The sequence below is a fragment of the Tachyglossus aculeatus genome, chromosome 8 (genome assembly GCF_015852505.1).
Source record: "Tachyglossus aculeatus isolate mTacAcu1 chromosome 8, mTacAcu1.pri, whole genome shotgun sequence".
Lineage (NCBI taxonomy): Eukaryota > Metazoa > Chordata > Mammalia > Monotremata > Tachyglossidae > Tachyglossus > Tachyglossus aculeatus.
In genome coordinates, this window is record NC_052073.1 from 38,163,720 (window position 1) to 38,189,158 (window position 25,439).

The 25,439-nt window shown below is 48.0% G+C and overlaps 1 protein-coding gene across 1 annotated transcript in view; it reads right to left on the reverse strand.

Annotated features, from left to right (window-relative positions):
• Nucleotides 1–6,384: 6,384 nt before the first annotated feature.
• LOC119931847 (myosin-1) overlaps nt 6,385–25,439 on the reverse strand; it is a 53,572-nt gene continuing 34,517 nt past the window's right edge. Inside the window, exons 27-39 of the mRNA XM_038750770.1 lie at nt 25,141–25,267; nt 22,700–22,818; nt 21,806–22,002; nt 20,930–21,113; nt 20,687–20,852; nt 20,476–20,600; nt 16,045–16,353; nt 15,753–15,956; nt 12,496–12,621; nt 12,223–12,393; nt 12,038–12,142; nt 11,853–11,948; nt 6,385–6,537 (exon numbers count right to left, since the gene is read on the reverse strand). Coding sequence (XP_038606698.1) covers nt 6,385–6,537; nt 11,853–11,948; nt 12,038–12,142; nt 12,223–12,393; nt 12,496–12,621; nt 15,753–15,956; nt 16,045–16,353; nt 20,476–20,600; nt 20,687–20,852; nt 20,930–21,113; nt 21,806–22,002; nt 22,700–22,818; nt 25,141–25,267 — 2,082 coding nt within the window. The remainder of the gene's footprint in view (nt 6,538–11,852; nt 11,949–12,037; nt 12,143–12,222; nt 12,394–12,495; nt 12,622–15,752; nt 15,957–16,044; nt 16,354–20,475; nt 20,601–20,686; nt 20,853–20,929; nt 21,114–21,805; nt 22,003–22,699; nt 22,819–25,140; nt 25,268–25,439) is intronic.

The following is a 25,439-nucleotide window of genomic DNA, read 5'->3' on the forward strand; positions in this document are numbered from 1 at the left end:
GCGCCTTCTGGTTTAAGGCATATTTCACCAGCAGAACCACCCCCTCAGTCTCACACCCATCTTTTCCCCTTCCAGGAGGTGTTTGAAGGTCATTATTTTCAAGGTTAAAGGTTAAGTTTTCCAGGGAGCCCGGAAACAGATATAAAGGCCAACTTTCTGGTCAGAATGTTCACCAGAGTAGCCGTGATACTCCACCAATTGTCAGCTGTGTGACTTTGGGCAAGTCACTTAACTTCTCTGGGCCTCAGTTACCTCACCTGTAAAATGGGGATTAAGACTGTGAACCCCCTGTGACACAAGCTGATTACCTTGTAACCTCCCCAGCGCTTAGAACAGTGCTTTGCACATAGTGAGCACTTAATAAATGCCATTATTATTATTATTATTATTATTATTATTATTATTATTATCTACAGAGAAGCAGCGTGGCTCAGTGGAAAGAGCCCAGGACTAGGAGTCGGGGGACCTGGATTCTAATCCCAGCTGCGCCGGTTGCCTGCCATGTGACCTTGGGCAAGTCACTTCGCCTTTCTGGGCCTCCATTTCCACATCCTTAAAATGGGGGTTCACATGTGAGCCCCACATGGGACAACCAGATTACCTTGTATCTCCCCCAGCGCTTAGAACAGTGCTTGGCACATAGTAAGCGCTTAACAAATACCATAATTATTATTATCTCTGTGTGATCTCCTCCCCATCCTCCCCCTTACCTCCTTCCCCTCCCCACAGCACCTGTATATATGTATATATGTTTGTACGGATTTATTACTCTATTTTGTATATATTTATTCTATTTATTTTATTTTGTTAATATGTTTTGTTGTCTGTCTCCCCCTTCTAGACTGTGAGCCCACTGTTGGGTAGGGACCGTCTCTATATGTTGCCAACTTGGACTTCCCAAGCGCTTAGTACAGTGCTCTGCACACAGGAAGCGCTCAATAAATATGATTGAATGAATGAACTGTTCTCCCTGCCTCCTTAGCCTGTGGGACAGTAACAGTGTCTGACCTGATGAGTTTATATCTACCCCAGTGCTTAGAACAAGGATTTGGACGTATAAATGCTTGGCATTTATATGTTTGGCAAATTCCACAATTAGGATTATTCTATTCATTCATTCATTCCATCGTATTTATTGAGCTCTTACTGTGTGCAGAGCACTGTACTAAGCGCTTGGGAAGTCCAAGTTGGCAACATAGAGAGACGGTCCCTACCCAACAACAGGCTCCCAGTCTAGACTTCAGAGGTGCCATCCCTGAGAAGCAGCGTGGCTCAGTGGAAGGAGCCCGGGCTTGGGAGTCCGAGGTCGTGGGTTCAAATCCCAGTTCTGCCACATGTCTGCTGTGTGACCTTGGGTAAGTCACTTCACTTCTCTGTGCCTCAGTTACCTCTTCTGGAAAATGGGGGTTAAAAGTGTGAGCCCCACATGGGACAGCCTGATCACCCCGTATCTACCCCAGCGCTTAGAACAGTGCTTTGCACATAGTAAGCGCTTAATAAAAAATGCCATTATTATTATTAAGGAGCCGGGCTTGGGAGTCGGAGGACGTGGGTTCTTATCCTGCCTCTGCCACTTGTCTGCTGTGTGACTTAGGCAAGTCACTTAACTTCTCTGTGCCTCAGTTACCTCATCTGGAAAATGGGGGTTAAAAGTGTGAGCCCCACATGGGACAGCCTGATCACCCTGTATCTACCCCAGCGCTTAGAACAGTGGTTGGCACATAGTCAGCACTCAACAAATACCATTAATCATTATTATTATCTCTGAGCCGCAACTGTGCGATCTCACGACCCGGAAGCAAATGTTTGGGGTAAAAACTTGCCTCAATCAATCAATCGTATTTATTGAGCGCTTACTCAATAAATAAATAAATAAATATTTATTTATAAATTTATTTATTTATATCTAAATTTCTATTAATATAAATTTATAAATTTAAATTTATATTTAAATTTATGTATTTATATTTATTTATTGATATTTATAAATAAAAAATGAATATAAATAAATAAATATAAATAAATAAATAAAAAAGTGCTCTGTGTGCAGAGAACTGTACTAAGCGCTAGCCTCAGCCTAGAGGGGTAAGTCCCCCCCAACCCCCGGGGTTTAGCGGGGAGAAGGGGAGTATTAGCAAATCATTAAATCAGCGCTTAGAACAGTGCTTTGCACATAGTAAGCGCTTAACAAATGCCATCATTATTATTAGTATGTATTGAGCCCTTACTCTGTGCCGAGCACCGCAGTCAGCACTTGGGAGGGGACAATAAAAGCAATATGACAGTATCATCTAACACATTCCCTGCCCACAGCGAGCTTACAGTCTAGGAGGGGAGATCCGCTTCTTACCTCTTGGTTTACCAGATAAAGAAGAGGCAGGGTCAACGCAGGGCAGAGCTGCAAAGGAAGCAGAGAACACATCTCTCACCGAACCCCGGAAACTTCACGCGTAACGGGTTGGGGAATGGGGGGGACCCCGAAAAGCCAAGGCCCAAGACCCTCTCCCTTTGACCCCGTCCCTTCCGACGGGGACCCGCCTCGCGCGTACCTCGAGGATTTTGAGGAAAGACGGGGCAGGCCGCCCCAGCCGCGCTTTTATAGGGGTGAATCTGCACACGCAGCAGCTGCCTCAGCTTTCGTGGGTCAAAACATTCCTGGCAAAAACAGCTCTGGCAATCTCCTAGCAGAATAGTCACTGACTGCAGAGGTGTGCGGGTATAATTAGAAGTATTTCTTGTCGCATTAAGGAAGCGAATCAATCTCCTATAAATACTTCGTTAGCGGTTGATCTGGAAACGATCCACGGGGCCCGTGGAGCCTCCCTGATCTGGGCCCGCTTGGGTCAGGATAGTAATAATAATAATAATGATGGCATTTATTAAGCACTTACTATGTGCAAAGCACTGTTGTAAGCGCTGGGAAGCTTACTATGTTTTGTTTTGTTGTCTGTCTCCCCCTTCTAGACTGTGAGCCCGCTGTTGGGTAGGGACCGTCTCTAGATGTTGCCAACTTGGACTTCCCAAGTGCTTAGTACAGTGCTCTGCATGCTGTAAGTGCTCAAGTGAGCCCACTGTTGGGTAGGGACTGTCTCTGTATGTTGCCAACTTGTACTTCCCAAGCGCTTAGTACAGTGCTCTGCACACAGTAAGCGCTCAATAAATACGATTGATTGATTGATAGAATAAATACGATTGAATAAATGAATGAATGAAGGTGATCAGGTTGTCCCATGGGGGGCTCACAGTCTTCATCCCCATTTTACAGATGAGGTCACTGAGGCCCAGAGGAGCTAAGTGACGTGTCCAAAGTCACACAGCTGACAATTGGCGGAGCTGGGATTCCGATCCCGCCATTGTCTCATTCATCGGGATTGTCTGGATGAATCGTCCCCGCTCGGCGCGCTGACAGGACACCCGGGTTCCCCTCAGGTTTTGACCTCGGCTTCTCGGGGTCCCCCGGAGATTCCCCATCCCCGAATAACCCCGTACAAATGTTTTCATGGTTCAGTGAGAGATAATAATAATAATAATAATTTTGGTATTTGTTAAGCGCTTCCTATGTGCAAAGCACTGTTCTAAGCGCTGGGGAGGATACAAGGTGATCAGGTTGTCCCACGGGGGGCTCACAGTCCTAATCTCCATTTTACAGATGAGGCAACTGAGGCACAGAGAAGTTAAGTGACTTGCCCAAAGTCACACAGCTGACAATTGGCGGAGCCGGAATTTGAACCCGTGACCTCTGACTCCAAAGCCAAGGCTCTTTCCACTAAGCCACGCTGCTTCTCCAATCAATCAATCAATCAATCAATCAATCGTATTTATTGAGCGCTCACCATGTGCAGAGCACTGCACCAAGCGCTTGGGAAGTACAAGTTGGCAACACATAGAGACGGTCACTACCTAACAGTGGGCTCACAGTCTAGAAGGGGGAGACAGAGAACAAAACAAAACATATCAACAAAATAAAACAAATAGAATAGAAATGTACAAGTAAAATAAATAGAGTAATAATAAATGAGTAGAGTAATAATAAATAAATAGAGTAATAATAAATAAATAGCGTAATAGTGATCCACGTGATCAAGCTGTCCCAGGTGGGGCTCCCAGTCTTCATCCCCATTTGACAGGTGAGGGAACTGAGGCCCAGAGATGTGACTTGTGTTCTCTGTTTCCTTTATAGCTCTGAAACTCCTTCGACCCTGCTTCCTCTTTATCTGGAAAAACAAAAAGTAAGACCCTGATGTGCCAGTAATCAATCAACGATGGGCTGATTGATTTTCTTTACATCACTGACATGCTTTGTCCCTGCCTCTTTGGGAAAACAAGAGGAAAGATCCTGACATTTTAGGAATCGATCAGTGATTTATTTATTTATATAATAATAATAATGTTGGTATTTGTTAAGCGCTTACTATGTGCAAAGCACTGTTCTAAGCGCTGGGGTAGATACAAGGTAATCAGGTTGTCCCACGAGGGGCTCACAGTCTTCATCCCCATTTTCCAGATGAGGGAACTGAGGCTCAGAGAAGTGAAGTGACTTGCCCAAAGTCACACGGCTGACAAGTGGCTGAGCTGTCTCCAAAGCCCGGGCTCTTTCCGATTTATTGATTGATAGATTGATTGATTGATTTTCTTTACAGCACTGACCTGCTTTGACCCTTCCTCTTCTTTATTTCGTAAAACAAGAGGTAAGGTCCTAATTTGCTAGTATCAATACCTCTAGACTATAAGCTCCCTGGGTGAAGGGAGCAGCATGGCTCAGTTGAAAGAGCACAGGCTTTGGAGTCAGAGGTCATGGGTTCAAATCCCCGTTCCGCCAGTTGTCAGCTGTGGGACTTTGGGCAAGTCACTTCACTTCTCTGGGCCTCAGTTCCCTCATCTGGAAAATGGGGATTAAGACTTTGAGCCCCCCGTGGGACAAACTGATCACTTTGTAACATCCCCAGTGCTTAGAACAGTGCTTTGCACATAGTAAGCGCTTAAAAAATGCCATTATTATTATTATTATTATCATTAATGATATTAAAGACCATTGGGTCAGAGGACCTGAGTTCTTACCCCTCGTGCCTGTTGTGGGATTGTGGGCAAGTCACTTCACTTCTCTGGACCTCAGCTTCCTCCTCTGTACGATGGAGATTTGATCCTTGTTTTCTCTCCTTTTTAGACTGTCATTCATTCATTCATTCATTCATTCAATCGTATTTATTGAGCACTTACTGTGTGCAGAGCACTGTACTAAGTGCTTTGGAAGTACAAGTTGAGTCCCTGTAGCTACAGAATTGCTGTGGTCAGGGAACATTCATTCATTCAATCGTATTTATTGAGCACTTACTGTGTGCGGAGCACTGTACTAAGCGCTTGGGAAGTACAAGTTGGTAACATATAGAGACGGTCCCTACCCAACAACGGGCTCACAGTCTAGAAGAAAATGACTTCCAACTCTTTTGTTGTACTATCCTAAGCACTTAGTACAGTGCTCTGCACACAGTAAGCCCTCGATAATTAGGATTGATTGATTGACAGGGAGAGAGAAGCAGCGTGGCTCAGTGGAAAGAGCACAGGCTTGGGAGTCAGAGGCCACGGGTTCAAATCCCAGCTCCGCCAATTGTCAGCTGTGTGGCTTTGGGCAAGTCACTTCACTTCTCTGGACTTCAGTTATCCCATCTGTAAAATGGGGATGAAGACTGTGAGCCCCCCGTGGGACAACCTGACCACCTTGTCTCCTCCCCAGCGCTTAGAACAGTGCTTTGCACATAGTAAGCGTTTAACAAATACCATCATTATTATTATTATTCTTGTTTTCCCTCCTTTATAGACTGTGAGTCTCTCTAGCTACAGGATTGCTGTGGTCAGGGAACATGACTTCCAACTCTTCTATTGTACTATCCTAAGCGCTTAGTACAGTGCTCTGTACACAATAAGCCCTCAATAATTAGGATTGATGGATTGATTAACAGGGACTGTATCCAACCTGATTATCTTATACCTATCCCAAAGTTTAGCTCAGTGCTTGCTTAACAAATATTGCAGTTATTAGGATCTGATTATAATGGGGGTGCTAGTAAGTCTGGGTTGGTCAAGATTGAGAAACTCAGACTGGTCTACCCAAGTTTTTCAATGTCTTTGCTGATGATACACAATTAAGCCCGCTTCGCCGCTGCTGCAATAAAATCTGCCTGGAAAAGAAAACCTTGCGTCTTTCTGAGACAGGAAGAGTTAAAGCCAAAGAAAGTCAAGAGAGTTATTTGCTTGCAAAGTTCTCTACAGTCTTTATTTCTTGGAAATAAAGGACAGAACAGACAGTAACGAAGGCAGAGCAAGGAAGAAGTGCACATTTTGGGTCTTCCTCCCGCCGCCGCCGCCGTCCAGCTGAGGGGCTGGGGATCATTCTTCGCTGACGACCTTGGTGTGCACCTCCCGGCTTTTGACCCGCAGCTTGTTGACTTGGGACTCGGCGATGTCCGCCCGCTCCTCCGCCTCCTCCAGTTCGTGCTGGATCTTGCGGAATTTGGAGAGGTTCACGTTGGACTGCTCCTCCTGGGGACGGAAAAGGACTCATGAAAACCGAGGGTTCGCGTTTCTGAGTCTCCCTGAATCTGCCCTTAGAGAGTTTCCTTAGTGCCTTCTCGTTACTGTCTAGGTGGTTCGTTAGAGAACCTTTCAGTTTCATCTTTCTGATGTTTGTGGTGTTCTCTGCTCACTCACCATATAGGCTGTGTGGTCCATGTGGATGTACTTGAGAAGTAGCTTGGAGTGATAATAATAATAATAATAATGTTGGACTGTTCCTCCTGGGGACGGAAAAGGACTCGTGAGAACTGAGGGTTCGCGTTTCCGAGTCTCCCTGAATCTGCCCTTAGAGAGTTTCCTTAGTGCCTTCTCGTTACTGTCCAGATGGTTCGTTAGAGAACCTTTCAGTTTCATCTTTCCGATGTTTGCGGTATTCTCTGCTCACTCAACATATAGGCTGTGTGGTCCATGTGGATGTACTTGAGAAGTAGTTTGGAGTAATAATAATAATAATAACATTGGACTGTTCCTCCTGGGGATGGAAAAGGACTCGTGAGAACCGAGGGTTCGCGTTTCCGAGTCTCCCTGAATCTGCCCTTGGAGAGTGTCCTTAGTGCCTTCTTGTTACTGTCTAGGTGGTTCGTTAGAGAACCTTTCAGTTTCATCTTTCCGATGTTTGCGGTATTCTCTGCTCACTCAACATATAGGCTGTGTGGTCCATGTGGATGTACTTGAGAAGTAGCTTGGAATAATAATAATAATAATAATAATAATAATAACATTGGACTGTTCCTCCTGGGGACAGAAAAGGACTCGTGAGAACCAAGGGTTCGCATTTCCGAGTCTCCCTGAATCTGCCCTTAGAGAGTTTCCTTAGTGCCTTCTTGTTACTGTCTAGGTGGTTCGTTAGAGAACCTTTCAGTTTCATCTTTCCGATGTTTGTGGTATTCTTTGCTCACTCAACATATAGGCTGTGTGGTCCATGTGGATGTACCTGAGAAGTAGCTTGGGGTAATAATAATAATAATAATAATAATAACAACATTGGACTGTTCCTCCTGGGGATGGAAAAGTACTCGTGAGAACTGAGGGTTTGCGTTTCCAAGTCTCCCTGAATCTGCCCTTAGAGAGTTTCCTTAGTGCCTTCTCGTTACTTGTCTAGGTGGTTCGTTAGAGAACCTTTCAGTTTCATCTTTCCGATGTTTGCGGTATTCTCTGCTCACTCGACATATAGGCTGTGTGGTCAATCAATCAATCAATCAATCGTATTTATTGAGCGCTTACTATGTGCAGAGCACTGTACTAAGCACTTGGGAAGTACAAATTGGCATCACATAGAGACAGTCCCTACCCAACAGTGGGCTCACAGTCTAAAAGGGGGAGACAGAGAACAGAACCAAACATACCAACAAAATAAAATAAGTAGGATAGAAATGTACAAGTAAAATAAATAAATAAATAAATAGAGTAATAAATATGTACAACCATATATACATATATACAGGTGCTGTGGGGAAGGGAAGGAGGTAAGACGGGGGGATGGAGAGGGGGACGAGGGGGAGAGGAAAGAAGGGGCTCAGTCTGGGAAGGCCTCCTGAAGGAGGTGAGCTCTCAGCAGGGCCTTGAAGGGAGGAAGAGAGCTAGCTTGGCGGATGGGCAGAGGGAAGGCATTCCAGGCCCGGGGGATGACGTGGGCCGGGGGTCGATGGCGGGACAGGCGAGAGCGAGGTACAGTGAGGAGATTAGTGGTGGAGGAGCGGAGGGTGCGGGCTGGGCAGTAGAAGGAGAGAAGGGAGGTGAGGTAGGAGGGGGCGAGGTGATGGACAGCCTTGAAGCCCAGGGTGAGGAGTTTCTGCCTGATGCGCAGATTGATCGGTAGCCATTGGAGGTTTTTGAGGAGGGGAGTAATATGTCCAGAGCGTTTCTGGACAAAGATAATCCGGGCAGCAGCATGAAGTATGGATTGAAGTGGAGAGAGACACGAGGATGGGAGATCAGAGAGAAGGCTAGTGCAGTAGTCCAGACGGGATAGGATGAGAGCTTGAATTAGCAGGGTAGCGGTTTGGATGGAGAGGAAAGGGCGGATCTTGGCAATGTTGCGGAGCTGAGACCGGCAGGTTTTGGTGACAGCTTGGATGTGAGGGGTGAATGAGAGAGCGGAGTCGAGGATGACACCAAGGTTGCAGGCTTGTGAGACGGGAAGGATGGTAGTGCCGTCAACAGAGATGGGAAAGTCAGGGAGAGGACAAGGTTTGGGAGGGAAGACAAGGAGCTCAGTCTTCGACATGTTGAGCTTTAGGTGGCGGGCGGACATCCAGATGGAGATGTCCTGAAGGCAGGAGGAGATGCGAGCCTGGAGAGAGGGGGAGAGAGCAGGGGCAGAGATGGAGATCTGGGTGTCATCAGCGTAGAGATGATAGTTGAAGCCGTGGGAGCGAATGAGGTCACCAAGGGAGTGAGTGTAGATTGAGAACAGAAGGGGACCAAGCACTGAACCTTGGGGAACCCCCACAGTAAGAGGATGGGAGGGGGAGGAGGAGCCTGCAAAAGAGACTGAGAAAGAACGACCGGAGAGATAAGAGGAGAACCAGGAGAGGACGGAGTCTGTGAAGCCAAGGTCAGATAACGTGTTGAGGAGAAGGGGGTGGTCCACAGTGTCAAAGGCAGCTGAGAGGTCGAGGAGGATTAGGACAGAGTATGAGCCGTTGGATTTGGCAAGCAGGAGGTCATTGGTGACCTTTGAGAGCGTAGTTTCCGTGGAATGAAGGGGACGGAAGCCAGACTGGAGGGGGTCGAGGAGAGAGTTGTTGTTGAGGAATTCTAGGCAGCGCGTGTAGACAACTCGTTCAAGGAGTTTAGAAAGGAATGGTAGGAGGGATATGGGACGATAACTAGAAGGTGAGGTGGGGTCAAGAGAGGGTTTTTTTAGGATGGGAGAGACATGGGCATGTTTGAAGGCAGAGTGGAAGGAACCAGTGGAGAGTGAGCGGTTGAAGATGGAAGTTAAGGAGGGGAGAAGGGATGGAGCGAGAGATTTCATAAGATGAGAGGGAATGGGGTCAGAAGCACAGGTGGCCAGAGTAGCACTTGAGAGGAGGGAGGAGAGTTCCTCTGAGGATACCGCTGGGAAGGATGGGAGAGTAGCAGAGAGTGTTGAGAGCCGGGGGGTTGGAGAAAGGGGGGAAGAGACTTTGGGGAGGTCGGACCTGATGGATTTAATTTTGTTAATGAAGTAGGAGTGGTCGATGTGGATGTACTTGAGCAGTAGCTTGGAGTAATAATAATAATAATAATAATGTTGGACTGTTCCTCCTGGGGATGGAAAAGAACTCATGAGAACCGAGGGTTCGCATTTCCAAGTGTTCCAGAATTTGCCCTTAGAGAGTTTCCTTAGTGCCTTCTCGTTACTATCTAGGTGGTTCATTAGAGAACCTTTCAGTTTCATCTTTCCGATGTTTGCGGTATTCTCTGCTCACTCAACATATAAGCTATGTGGTCCATGTGGATGTACTTGAGAAGTAGCTTGGAATAATAATGATAATAATAATAATAATAATAATAATAATAATAATAATAATAATAACATTGGGCTGTTCCTCCTGGGGACGGAAAAGGACTCATGAGAACCGAGGGTTCGCGTTTCCAGAGTCTCCCTGAATCTGCCCTTAGAGGTTTCCTTAGTGCCTTCTCGTTACTGTCTAGATGGTTCATTAGAGAACCTTTCAGTTTCATCTTTCCTATGTTTGCGGTATTCTCTGCTCACTCAACATATAGGCTGTGTATGTGGTCCATGTGGATGTACTTGAGAAGTAGTTTGGAGTAATAATAATAATAATAACGTTGGCCTGTTCCTCCTGGGGATGGAAAAGGACTCATGAGAACTGAGGGTTCGCGTTTCCAAGTGTCCCAGAATTTGCCCTTAGAGAATTTCCTTAGTGCCTACTCGTTACTATCTAGATGATTCGTTAGAGAACCTTTCAGTTTCATCTTTCCGATGTTTGCGGTATTCTCTGCTCACTCAACATATAGGCTGTGTATGTGGTCCATGTGGATGGACTTGAGAAGTAACTTGGAGTAATAATAATGATAATAATAATAATAATAATAATAACGTTTGACTGTTCCTCCTGGGGACGGAAAAGGACGCGTGAGAACTGAGGGTTCGCGTTTCCGAGTCTCCCTGAATCTGCCCTTAGAGAGTTTCCTTACTTCCTTCTCGTTACTATCTAGATGGTTCATTAGAAAACCTCCAGCGCTTAGAACAGTGCTTTGCACATAGCAAGTGCTTAACAAATGCCATCATTATTATTATTATCATTTCAGTTTCATCTGTCCGATGTTTGTGGTATTCTCTGCTCACTCAACATATAGGCTGTGTGGTCCATGCGGATGTACTTGAGAAGTAGCTAGGAGTAATAATAATAATAATGATGGCATTTGTTAAGCGCTTACTATGTGCAGAGCAGTGTTCTAAGCGCTGGGGAGGATACAAGGTGATCAGGTGGTCCCACGGGGGCTCACAGTCTTCATCCCCATTTTCCAGATGAAGGAACTGAGGCCCAGAGGAGTGAAGTGACTTGCCCAAAGTCACACAGCTAAGTGGTGGAGCCCGGATTAGAACCCAGGACCTCTGACTCCCAAACCTGGGCTCTTTCCACTGAGCCACATTGCTTCTCAGTAGTAGTAGTAGTGCGTAGAGCCCGGGCTTTGGAGTCAGAAGGACCTGAGTTCTAATTCTGGCACCGCCACTTATCTGGTGTGTGACCTTGGGCAAGTCACTTCACTTTTCCGGGCTTCAGTTCCCTTGTCTGTAAAGTGGGGATCAGTATCCTCACATTCTTTTCCCAATCTCTTTAACATCTTTGATCATTCTATGTAAATCATTATTTCTAAGGGCAAATTCAATAACAGCTGTGTTCTTATAATCATTATGATGGCATTTATTAAGCGCTTACTATGTGCAAAGCACTGTTCTAAGCGCTGGGGAGTTTACAAGGTGATCAGGTTGTCCCATGGGGGGCTCACAGTCTTCATCCCCATTTTACAGATGAGGTAACTGAGGCCCAGAGAAGTGACTTGCCCAAAGTCACCCAGCTGACAAGTGGCGGAGCCAACATTTGAACCCGTGACCTCTGACTCCAAAGCCCATGCTCCTTCCTAATGTGCTCTGCACATAGTAAGCGCTCAATAAATACGATTGATTGATTGATTGATTACTGAGCCACGCTGCCGATCCATCTCGTCTCTCGACTATCTTCTTCCACCTTCCCCAGTGCCGACCCACCCGACCGAATCGAGAAGTTTGGAACAGTTGGGGTGGAGAGGGGGGAGCTTAGACTCACAGCCTCCTCCGCCTGCCGCTTGTAGGCTTTCACTTTGGCCTGCAGTTTGTCCACCAGGTCCTGGAGCCGGAGGACGTTCTTGCGGTCTTCCTCCGTCTGGAAGAGAAGGCCAGTGAGCCGTCCGGCCCGCGGGGCCCCTCACCGCCCTCCCATGCGGGCTCGAGCCAGCGGCCCAATCGGCCTACCTGGTAAGTGAGCTCCTTCACTCTCCTCTCGTGTTTGCGCAGACTCTTCACGGTCTCCACGTTGCGCTTCTGTTCGCCCTCCACCTCGCCTTCCAGCTCGCGGACCTGGGACGAGACGGGGACGAGTTGGAGCCCGCACGTCCCCACCCCGGACGGATCGGTGGGCGAGGAGGCGGGATACGCACCCGGGCCTCCAGCTTCTGGATCTGCTTCTTGCCCCCCTTGAGGGCCAGCTGTTCGGCCTCGTCCAGGCGAAGCTGCAGGTCCTTCACCGTCTGCTCCATGTTTTTCTTCATCCTCTCCAGGTGGGCACTGGTGTCCTGCTCCTTTTTCAGCTCCTCGGCCATCATGGCGGCCTAAGGACGGCGAAACCCAAGACCTCAGGGACCCCGGAGGGGCCGGGGAATCGCCCCCGGGGATGGGGGGACGGACGTCGGGAGGGATGCCCCTTGGCTTACGTCAGTGATGGCCTTCTTGGCCTTCTCTTCGGCGTTGCGAGCCTCCTGGACCATATCCTCCATCTCGCCCTGGATCTGGGAGATGTCCGTTTCCAGCTTCTTCTTGGTGTTGATCAGGCTGGTGTTCTGTTCAAAAGATGGAGAAAAGATAGAGCGTTACCACCCTCAGGACCTAAATTATCCCTAAGTGGGATTTCTTTGTTATTATTAATAGTAATTATAATACTTGTGGTATTTGTTACATCCTTACTATGTGCTGAGCACTGTATCCAGCACTTAGAATGGTGCCCAATGCTTAGAACAGTGCTTTGCACATAGTAAGCGCTTAACAAATACCATCATTATTATTATTATCGAGTGCTGGGGTGGGTACCACATAATCAGAATGGAAAAGTCCCTGTCCCACAGGGGGTTCACAGCCCAAGTAGGATGTAGAACCAGAACTGAATGCCCATTCTACTGAAGAGGAAACTGAGGCATGGAGAAGTTACTTGACTTGCCCAAGATCACACGGCGAACCCGTGGCTGAGCTGGATTCGAACCCAGGTTCTTTGGCTCCCGGGCCTGTGCTCTTTCAGTGTTTGTTTTAAAGAATTATCATTGGATTAACTGGGAGCATGGAAGAGAGAAACATTGAGAACCCTAAAGTCCTCAGTCTTTAACTTTGTGTCCTCCCTTGACATTTTCTTAAGAAATGCATTAATGAATTTACAAGTACCTCATACTTATCAAATTCATGCTTTATTCTGTGAAAATAATAATAATAATGATAATGGCATTTATTAAGTGCTTACTATGTACAAATCACTGTTCTAAGCACTGGGGAGGTTACAAGGTGATCAGGTTGTCCCATGGGGGCCTCACAGTCTTCATCCCCACTTTCCAGATGAGGTCACTGAGGCCCAGAGAAGTGAAGTGACTTGCCCAAAGCCACACAGCTGACGATTGGCGGAGTCGGGATTTGAACCCATGACCTCTGACTCCAAAGCTCGGGCTCTTTTTTTTTTTGATGGTATTTGTTAAGCACTTACTATGTTCAAAGCACTGTTCTAAGCACTGGGGAGATACAAGGTGATCAGGTTGCCCCACGGGGGGCTCACAATCTGAATGCCCATTTTCCAGATGAGGGAACTGAGGCCCAGAGAAGTGAAGTGACTTGCCCAAAGCCACACAGCTGACGATTGGCGGAGTCGGGATTTGAACCCATGACCTCTGACTCCAAAGCTCGGGCTCTTTTTTTTTTTGATGGTATTTGTTAAGCACTTACTATGTTCAAAGCACTGTTCTAAGCACTGGGGAGATACAAGGTGATCAGGTTGCCCCACGGGGGGCTCACAATCTGAATGCCCATTTTCCAGATGAGGGAACTGAGGCCCAGAGAAGTGAAGTGACTTGCCCAAAGTCACACAGCTGACAAGTGGCGGAGCCGGGATTTGAACCCATAATAATAATAATAATAATAATGACATTTATTAAGTGCTTACTATGTGAAAGCACTTTTCTAAGCGTGGGGTGGTTACAAAGTGATCAGGTTGTCCCATGGGGGGCTCACAGTCTTAATCCCCATTCTACAGATGGGGGAACTGAGACACAGAGAAGTGAAGTGACTTGCCCAAAGTCACACAGCTGACAAGCGGCCGACCTGGGATTTGAACCCATGACCTCTGACTCCAAAGCCCGGGCTCTTTCCACTGAACCATGGAGCTCTTCTCTCTCTGTGACTTGCCTTCCCTCCGACCCAGGTGGCAGGCATTATGCCCCGTCTATGTACTAGACCCCACCCTGTTCTCTGACTGACTTCTCCTGATGACGATGGTGACAAGAAGCAGCATGGCTTAGTGGAAAGACCACGGGCTTGGGAGTCAGAGGTCATGGGTTTTAATCCCAGCTCCGCCACATGTCAGCTGTGTGATTTGGGGCAAGTCACTTAACATCTCTGTGCCTCAGTGACCTCAGCTGTAAAAGGAGATTAAGACTGTGAGCCCCAAGTGGGACAACCTGATCACCTTGTATCTACCCCAGCAGTTAGAACAGTGCTTGTCACATAGTTAGTGCTTAGCAAATACCATTATTATTATTATTATTATTATTATTGTATTTGTTAAGCTCTTTGTGTCAGGCACTGTTCTAAGGGCTGGGTTAGATCCAAGCTTATCAGGTTGGACACAGCACTCATGCTTTTAATCCCCATTTTCCAGATGAGGGAACTGAGGCCCAGAGAAGTGAAGTGACTTGCCCAAAGTCACACAGCAGACAAGTGGTGGAGCCGGGATTAGAATAATAATAATAATAATGGCATTTGTTAAGTGCTTACTACGTGCAAAGCACTGTTCTAAGACCTGGGGGGGGATACAAGGTGATCAGGTGTCCCACGTGGGGCTCGTAGACTTAATCCCCATTTTACAGATGAGGTGACAGGCCCAGAGAATAATAATAATAATAATAGTAATAATAATAATAATAATAATAATAATGGCATTTGTTAAGCGCTTACTATGTGCAAAGCACTGTTCTAAGCACTGGGGGATTACAAGGTGATCAGGTTGTCCCATGTAGGGCCCACAGTCTTAATCCCCATTTTACAGATGAGGTAACTGAGGCTCCACTAATAATAATAATAATAAAATAATAATAATAATAATAATAATAATAATAATAATAGCATTTATTAAGCACTTACTATGTGCAAAACACTGTTCTAAACACTGGGGGATTACAAGGTGATCAGGTTGTCCCACGTAGGGCCCACAGTCTTAATCCCCATTTTACAGGTGAGGGAACTGAGGCACAGAGAAGTGAAGTGACTTGCCCAAAGTCACACAGCAGACATGCGGCAGAGCCGGGATTCGAACCCGTGACCTCTGACTCCCAAGCCCGTGCTTTTTCCACTGAGCCGTGCTACTTCCAGGCCCAGGCTCTAGCCACTAGGCCACATGGCTTCCTGATCCAGGGCTGGCCCCCCAGTCGGCCGCTCCGGGGACTTCCTGCCCCTCCTGAAAGTACTTGGGGCTATCGACCTCCACGTTGCTTGATACGAACTTGTACTTCCCAAGCGCTTAGTCCAGTGCTCTGCACACAGTAAGGGCTCAATTAATACGATTGAATGAATGAATGAACTGGTATATCCGTGTGATCTGTGCCACTTGTCCCCTGTTTTAGGAGGAAAAATGGAGCTCCCCCTGCGCCTTTCCCTCTCTTATCCAAGTGCGTCCCTTCAGGGAATACTTGGTCCCTCCGGATCATCCCCGGAATGTCACCTGGGTGTGCAGCAGCTGGACGCGCTCGCTGGCGTCCAGCAGCTCCTGCTCGGCGATCTTGCGGCTCCTCTCGGTCTGCTCCAGGGCCGCGCGGAGCTCCTCCACCTCGGCCTGCAGCAGGTTGGCCCGGCGCTCCACCATGGCCAGCTGCTCCTTCAGGTCTTCCTGCCCGCGGAGGGCATCGTCCAGGTGCAGCTGCGTGTCCTGCCCGGGAAAAGAGCCGGGTTTCTCTCGGAATCGGAAGGCCGGAGAGGCTCAGACCCTTGGCCGGGCGGATTTGGCGGGGACCCACCTTGAGGATGCCCTGGGTGTTCCTGTAGTTCTTCAGGGCCTCGGCCGCCATGCGGTTGGCGTGGTTCAGCTGGATCTCCATCTCGTTCAGATCCCCCTCCATCTTCTTCTTGAGCCGGATGGCGTCGTTCCGGCTCCGGATCTCGGCGTCCAGGGTGCTCTGCATGGACTCCACCACCCTGAGGTGATTCCTCTTCAGCTGGTCGATCTCCTCGTCCTTCTCCGCCAGCTTCCGGTCGATCTCCGACTTGATCTGGTTCAGCTCCAGTTGGATGCGGAGGATCTTGCCCTCTTCGTGTTCCAGAGATGCCTGTGGTGGAGGACGTGGCCACATTAGCAAGCGATCGGTGGCATTTGTTGAGCACTCACTGGGTGTGGAGCACTGTACTAGAGGCTCTAGTACTAGAGGAATTCCCCATTCGGGAATCTTACCCAGATTCATCTTTATTAGACCGGCGGAAAAACCACTCATTGGGTGTGGAGCACTGTACTAGAGGCTCGGAAGAGTATGGGCTTAGTACAGTGCTCTGCACACAGTAAGTGCTCAATAAATACGATTGAATGAATACGGGAGAGTAAATAGATAGGATCCCTGCCCAGGAGAAGCTTACATGAGCACATTTGAATTCAAAAAGCAGGAATTCCCCATTCGGGAATCTTACCCAGATTCACCTTTATTAGACCGGCGGAAAAACCACGGTGCCACTTTCATCCAAGCATTCGGTTGAGTGCCTTATTTTATTATTTTTAATGGTATTTGTTAATAATAATAATAATGATGATGATATTTGTTAAGCACTTACTATGTGCAAAGCACTGTTTTAAGTGCTGGGGGGGATACAAGGTGATCAGGTTGTCCCACGGGGGGCTCACAGTCCTCATCCCCATTTTACAGATGAGGGAGCTGAGGCCCAGAGAAGTGAAGTGACTTGCCCAAAGTCACACAGCTGGGATTTGAACCCATGACCTCTGACTCCAAAGCCTGGGCTCTTTCCACTGAGCCACTGTGCTTCTCACATAAGTTAAGCGCTTAGTATGTGCCAAGCACTGTTCTAAGCGCTGGGGTAGATAGGAGTTTATTGGGTTGGATAGCCTCTATCCCACCTGGGGCTCACAGTCTAAGTAGGAGGGGAAACGGGGATTAAATCCCCATTTTTCTGTTGAGGAGACTGAGGTGCAGAGAAATCAAGTGACTTGCCCAGGGTTGCCCAGCAAGCAATTGGCAGAACCAGGGTAGAACCCAGAGAAGCAGCATGGCTCAATGGAAAGAGCCCAGGCTTTGGAGTCAGAGGTCATGGGTTCAAATCCCGGCTCTGCCAATTGTCAGCTGTGTGACTTTGGACGAGTCACTTCACTTCTCCAGGCCTCAGTTCCCCCATCTGAAAAATGGGGATTAAAACTGTGAGCCCCCCCCCGCCAACCCGGGATAACCTGATCACCTTGTAACCTCCCCAGCGCTTAGAACAGTGCTTTGCACATAGTAAGCAGCATGGCTCAGTGGAAAGAGCACGGGCTTGGGAGTCAGAGGTCATGGGTTCAAATCCTGGCTCTGCCGCTTGTCAGCTGTGTGTCTCTGGGCAAGTCACTTAACTTCTCTATACCTCAGTTACCTCATCTGTAAAATGGGGTTTAAGATTGTGAGGCCCACATGGGACAACCTGATCACCTCGTATCCTCCCCAGCACTTAGAACAGTGCTTTGCACATAGTAAGCGCTTAACAAATACCAAAATTATTAGTAGTAGTAGTAAGCATTTAACAAATGCCATCATTATTATTATTATTATCTTCCGACTCCCATACTCTTCCCGCTAGGCCATTCAATAGGCAGTCAGTAAATTCATTCAATCATATTTACTGAGCGCTTACTGTGTGCAGAGCGCTGTACTAAGCGCTTGATACCACTGGTGGCTCAGTGGACTCTTCCCGTCCACTGTTATAAACTAACAGAGCTGAGTAGAACTTAAATGTTTCCAGATCCGTAGCTTCAACGTTAATGTATATATATATATATGTATATATATGTAATGTATATATATGTACAGAATACCTATATATAGGTAGATAGATAAATATATCTATCTATATATAGATATTCTGTTATTCATTTTGATCCCTCTGCAAATGTATTCACATTTGCCTCTCCGGTTAGCTTGGAAGATCCTGGAGGGTAGGGAATGTGTGACTCATTTGTTCTGTACCTCCCAAGAGCTTAGTACAGTACCGGGCCCTCCTGGTAATAATAATAATGATAATAATAATGGTATTTGTTAAGCGCTTACTATGTGCAAAGCACTGTTCTAGGCGCTGGGGGCTTACAAGGTGATCAGGTTGTCCCATGTGGGGCTCACAGTCTTCATCCCCATTTTCCAGATGAGGTCACTGAGGCTCATTCATTCATTCAATCGTATTTATTGAGCGCTTACTGTGTGAAGAGCACTGTACTAAGCGCTTGGGAAGTGCCTGATCACCTTGTAACCTCCCCAGCGCTTAGAACAGTGTTTTGCACATAGTAAGTGCTTAATAAATGCCATTATTATTATTATTATTACAAGTTGGCAACATATAGAGATGGTCCCTACCCAACAGCGGGCTAACAGTCTAGAAGACTCAGAGAAGTTAGTATTTATTGAGCACTTACTGTGTGCAGAGCGCTGTACTGTTGTTTGGCCTCTCAAATCAGTGTCCTCCCCAAGACAATCAGAGTGTCACAGAGTCTCCTCTAGCCTGGAAGTTCCCCTTAAGGACAGGGAACGTGTCTACCAACTCTTTTGTATTCTACCTCCAATGAAGCAGCATGGCTCAATGGAAAGAGCCCGGGCTTTGGAGTCAGAGGTCATGGGTTCAAATCATGGCTCCGCCAACTGTCAGCCATGTGACTTTGGGCAAGTCACTTCACTTCTTTATGCCTCAGTGACCTCATCTGTTAAGTGGGGATTAAAACTGTGGGCCCCCCGTGGGACAACCTGATCACCTTGTAACCTCCACAGCGCTTAGAACAGTCTTTGCACATAGTAAGCACTTAATAAAAATGCCATTATTATTATAGTAAGCTCTTAGCAAATACCATTTGAGAAAAAAAAAAGCGGCGAGGACTTTGTCACCGGGGCGAGCCGGAAACCCGGAAAGAGGGGGTGGGAATGTTTTCCTCACCGGTTCATCCCAGGCGTCCGATTCCCTGAACGGCGGGGACTCTGAAACTCGACTCGAGGCCGTATCATGCCTCTTTTGTGAGATGGCCATGCTGAGCGGGACACCCGCCATTCCTGGGAGGACTAGCACATACCTTCTTTTCCCCTTTGACCGCTGCCAGCTTGCTAGACGTTACCAATAGCAGGGAAAAGCTAGCCATGTCTGAGGGTACTGCAGCGTGGCTCAGTGGAAAGAGCCCGGGCTTTGAAGTCAGAGTTCATGGGTTCAAATTCCGTCTCCGCCAATTAATAATAATACTAATAATAATGACATTTATTAAGCGCATACTAAGTGCAAAGCACTGTTCTAAGTGCTGGGGAGGTTACAAGGTGATCAGGTTGTCCCATGGGGTGCTCAGTCTTCATCTCCATATTACAGGTGAGGTCACTGAGGCCCAGAGAAGTGAAGTGACTTGCCCAAAGTCACACAGCTGTCAATTGGCGGATCTGGGATTTGAACCCATGAACTCTGACTTCAAAGCCCGGGCTCTTTCCCACTGAGCCACGCTGCTTCTCTATTGTCAGCTGTGTGACTTTACTATGTGCCAAGCCCTGTTCTAAGTGCTGGGGAGTTTACAACGTGATCAGGTTGTCCCACAGGGGGCTCACAGTCTTCATCCCCATTTTACAGGTGAGGTCACTGAGGCCCAGAGAAGTGAAGTGACTTGCCCAAAGTCACATAGCTGTCAATTGGTGGATCCGGGATTTGAACCCATGAACTCTGACTTCAAAGCCCGGGCTCTTTCAAACTGAGCCATGCTGCTTCTCTATTGTCAGCTGTGTGACTTTGGGCAAGTCACTTCACTTCTCTATGCCTCAGTTACCTCATCTGTTAAATGCAGATTAAGACTGTGAGCCCCCCGTGGGACAACCCGATCACCTTGTAACCTCCCCAGTGCTTAGAATAGTGCTTTGCACATAGTAAGCATTTAACAAATGCCATCATTATCATTATTATTACCTCCCGAGCACTTAGTGCAATGCTCTGCACTCAGTAGGCACTCAGTAAATACCATTGATTAATGATGTCAACCCTCCCCCCTTCTAGACTGGATTATCCTCGTGGACCAACTCTGTTGTAGTTTACCTCCCAAGTGCTTAGCACAGTGCTCTGCACCAAGTAGACGCTCAATAAATACCATTGATAGATGGAGTAATTGAGTGAAAGACGGCCTCCCCAATCCGCTCAGCTGTCCAATCCATCTTAGAGCCAATTTCCCAAAATTTCTCAATTGTCTGTACCTCCGCTTCCTCCAGGGAGGCCTGTAGCTCACACTTCTCTTGCTCAATCTGCTTCTTGATTTTCTCCAGCTCGTGGATGTGTTTCCCTCCCTCGGCGATCTGCTCGGTGAGGTCGGAGATCTCCTCTGTCGGAAACAGGACAGGGCCGGGTTTGGTCCCTTGTGGGTAGACCCCTCCCCGCCCCCCGGATAGAGACCCCCCAGGGACCCACGCTGCAGGTTCTTGTTCTCGCGCTTCAACGTCTCCAAGTGGTCCAGAGACTCCTCGTAGGCGTTCTTCATCTTGAACAGCTCCGTGCTCAGCGAGCGGGACTCCTTCTGAGACGCCTCCAGCTCGGCCTGGGTCTCCTCGTATTTCTGCTTCCATTCCGCCAGGACCTGGAGAAGGGGAAATCATCGGTCCGGGCCCCGGAGGAAGCCAGCCGGCGAGGCAGCCGGGAAGCGCAACTCCGTACCTTGTCGAAGTTCCTCTGTTTCTTATCGAGGGCGGCGCAGGCGGCGTTGGTCCTCTCCACGTCGATCATGAGATCCTCCACCTCGTTCTGCAGCCGCTGCTTGGTCTTCTCCAGGGACGCGCATTTGGCGTTGACGGCTTCCACATGCTCCTCGGCGTCCTGCAGCCGCTGAGCCAGCTTCTTCCTGGAAAACCCCGTGCGGAACAGGGAGGGGGGTAAGTGACCCCAGGGCGGAATCAAATGGACGTCAACATTTCCGATTGCAGACCTGATCTCGGTTCTCCCGACAGACCAGCCGAATGCTTTGAGGCCCCCCCCCATCAATCAATCAATCAATCAATCATATTTATTGAGCACTTACTGTGTGCAGAGCACTGTACTAAGCGCTTGGGAAGTACAAGTTGGCAACATATAGAAATGGTCCCTACCCAACAGTGGGCTCACAGTCTAGAAGAATATTACAAAACGTCACATTAAGGAGAACTCTCGCCCACCTCCTTCCCCAATCACACACTACGAATTACAGAGGGGAAAGACCTTAAATAAGCTTTACATAATGCGCCTCCACTAGTCATCCAAACAACCAGATTTAGATTTTTTTTCCCACCGCCTTCTACCCTTCGTTTGTCAAGCGCCCTCGTCCTAAACTTCTCTGTGCCTCAGTTACCTCATCTGCCAAATGGGGATTAAGACGGTGAGCCCCACGTGGGACCGACTGATGACCTTGTATCCCTCCACCGCTTAGAACAGTGCACATAGTAAGAGCTTAATAAATACCATCATCGTTATTATTATTAAACACGTAACATAATTTGGAGAATCATCCCAGCCTGTCCGATCAGCCGCACATTCCACGTCTAAATCCGGTGCACCTACTTGGCTTCCTCCAGCTCCTCCGTGCGCTGGATGGCATCGGTCTCGTATTTGGTCCTCCACTGGGCGACCTCGCTGTTGGCTTTGGACATGGCCCTCTGCAGCTCGGCCTTGGATTCCTGCTCCTCCTCGTACTGCTCCCGCAACAGGTCGCAGTCGTGGCGGGAGGACTGGAGGGCGTGGGCCAGGGCGTTCTTGGCCTGGGGGAGAGGGGACGTTGGTTCAGTTGACCATCAAACGACTGATTGCGGCTCAATTCTTGCAGCATTCAGTTACTACGGAAGAACTGCCCGGTGGAATCGGACCCGTGGGTCGTCCAGACCGGTCTTCACGATCCCAAGGAGATGCCGAGGGATTCTCGGAAGAAAGGTTGAAGGGTCGCCCTTCCCGACGTCTTATCTCAGGGTAGGGATCGACCTTCTTACGGCCCTCACTCGCCATTCTACTGACCAGTGATCTCGATCGTGATGATCTACCCAAACCCTTCTTGACCGTTCTGCTATTTTCTTTCTGTCCAACACCCAAATAATAGTGCTACTACTAATGATAATGTAAATAATATTTGTGATATTCGTGAATCACATTTTATGGGGCGGGCGCTGTACTGTGAGCTGTGGGAGATATGAGATAATCAGGTACACGTGGGGCTCACACGTTAAGTAGGAGGGAGAACAGGTTTGGAATCCCCATTTTGCCGATGTGGGCCCAGAGAAGTGAAGTGACTTGTCCAAGGTCACACAACAGAAGAGTCAGGGAGCTGAGATTAGAACCCATGAACCCTCCGTCCCTGGCCCGGGCTCTTTCCACTATGCTGCACTGCTTCCATATCTGCTGAGTGAAGTACGCCCTTTTGAGAATGTGACTAAAGAAAACTCTCACGATTAAGGTCCCGCTTACCTTCGTCTCCTCCTCCAGCTGCCTCTTTAGTTCCTCTATCTGTTGGGTGAACGCTTGTTTCCCTCTGGACAGCTGAGATACTAAAGAGTCCTTCTCATCCAACTGGCGAGAATATTCCCCTGGGGAAAAATGGGAATCGGAAGGATGGAAACTTAGTCGTCCAACTTCTGCTTGCCTTGTAAAAATGGAGTCGTGCTCCAGTGACCCAAAACCCTCTCAGCCTCGTTTCCTTTTGGGAGCCGTGACCTAGGAAGACGCCTGGTAGGGGCTGGGCTGGACTTCGTAAGTAGAAGTCCCGGTTTTCAGACTCTCTACCCAGTGACGTTGTCATAGGGGTGGGCGGAGATGGTTTGGGGGAGAAAGCCTGATGGGAGAGAGACCCCTTCCCCTCAGCCATTTCTCGAGCCGCTCTGTGACTTTCTTTAGCCAGGTACCAGAATCTAATGTAGCCTAGTCTTTCAACCGCTCAGCATAGTGCCCTGCACAGAGTAATAATAATAGTGATGGTATTTGTTAAGCGCTTACTATGTGCAAAGCACTGTTCTAAGCGCTGGGGAGGTTACAAGGTGATCAGGTTGTCCCACGGGGGGGGGGCTCACAGTTTTAATCCCCAGTTCTACAAGTGAGGTAACTGAGGCCCAGAGAAGTGAAGTGACTTGCCCAAAGTCACCCAGCTAAGCGCTCAGTAAACGCAACGATAAGACGGATCCGCCCTTGGCTGTGTTTGAAACTGTTCGATAAAAATGGAGTGGCTAGACGAAGGAGCGGGTGCTTTGAGAATGGTTTCGAGAAAGGTTTACAGTCCTTGTAGGTAATAATAATAATAATAATGTTGGTGTTTGTTAAGCGCTTACTATGTGTCAAGCACTGTTCTAAGCGCTGGGGTAGATACAAGGTCATCAGGTTGTCCCCACATGGGGCTCACAGTCTTAATCCCCATTTTACAGATGAGTGAACTGAGGCCCAGAGAAGTGAAGTGACTTGCCCAAAGTCACACAGCTGTCAAGTGGCGGAGCCGGGATTAGAACCCTTGACCTCTGACTCCCAAGCCCGGGCTCTTTCCACTAAGCCACACTGCTTCTCTAACGGTAGGGAAACTGTCTACCGACTCTGTTATATCACATTCTCCCAAGTGCTTAGTACAGTGCTGTGCCCCTAGTAAGCGCTCAATAAATGCCATCGATGGAGTGTCTGTACAATTTAGGACAGTGGAGAATGAGCTGGAGGGTGATCCCATTCCCATTCCCACTCTTCCTCCCTTCAAAGCCCTACTGAGAGCTCACCTCCTCCAGTAGGCCTTCCCAGACTGAGCCCCCTCCGTCCTCTCCCCCTCCCCACAGCACCTGTATATATTTTTGTACAGATTTATGACTCTATTTATTTTACTTGTACATATTTACCATTCTAATTATTTTATTTTGTTAATACGTTTTGTTTCATTCTCTATCTCCCCCTTCTAGACTGTGAGCCTGCTATTGCGTAGGGACCGTCTCTAGATGTTGCCAACCTGGACTTCCCAAGCGCTTAGTACAGTGCTTTGCACACAGTAAGTGCTCAATAAATACGATTGAATGAGTGAATGAATGAATTTATCAAAGAGAGACTATTTTATTATGTATTTATATTAATATATCAATCTATATTAAAGTCCGTCTCCACCCGTAAGACAGTACGCTCGTTGAGGGAGGGGAATGCGCGGCCCTGGGAGTGATCTCTGGGGCACTTGGAGAGATCTCTGGGCTTGGTCTTTCTAGCAAGGTAGTCTCCCCCACAGCCCAGACAGGTAGACGTCATGAAGCTCTCCACTTCCGGACCACAGGCTCCCCGAGGGCAGGGAACACCTTTCATTCATTCATTCAATCGCATCTATTGAGCACTTACTGTGTGCTGAGCACTGTACTAAGTGCTTGGGAAGTACAAGCGGGTAACATATAGAGACGGTCCCTACCCAACAGCGGGCTCACAGTCTAGAAGGGGGAGACAGACAACAAAACAACACATATTAACAAAATAAAATGAATAGAACAGTAAATATGTACATGTAAAATCAATAGAGGAATAAATCTGTACAAACATATATACAGATGCTGTGGGGAGGGGAAGGAGGTAGGTCGGGTGGATGGGGAGAGGGAGAAGGGGGAGAGTACTCCATTGTACTCTCTCAATTCATTCATTTCATTCAATCATATTTATTGAGCGCTTACTGTGTGCGGAGCACTGGGCTAAGCACTTGGGAAGTACAAGTTGGCAACATATAGTAATCCTCCTGAATCGGACTCCTTCCGAGCGTGTAGTACAGTGCTCTGCACCCAGTAGGCCATCAGTCGATGACACTGACCAGCCGATCGCTTATTCCCCGCCACAGAATGGGAACTGAGGCCGGCCCGGAAAACCCCCGTGTTTCCGCGTCTGGGGTGGGTTTCCGGCCCTCCGAGTCGCACCTGACTCCGTCTGCAGACGGCCTCTCTGAGCCGTCAGGTCACTGATCAGCCGCTGCTGCTCCTCTTCTTTGGACTTGAGTTCGCTCAGTTGGTCTTCGAGAGTGCGGCACATCTTTTCAAGATTGCCCTACGTTGAAAGTTACGGGAGGAAAGACCCATTTCAAACTGACGCCTCCCCCTCCTAGACTGCCAACTCACTGTGGACAGGGAACAAGTATGTTATATTTAAGCGCTTAGTCCAGTGCTCTGCACACAGTAAGCGCTCAATAAATGCGATTGAATGAATGTTGTGTCAGACT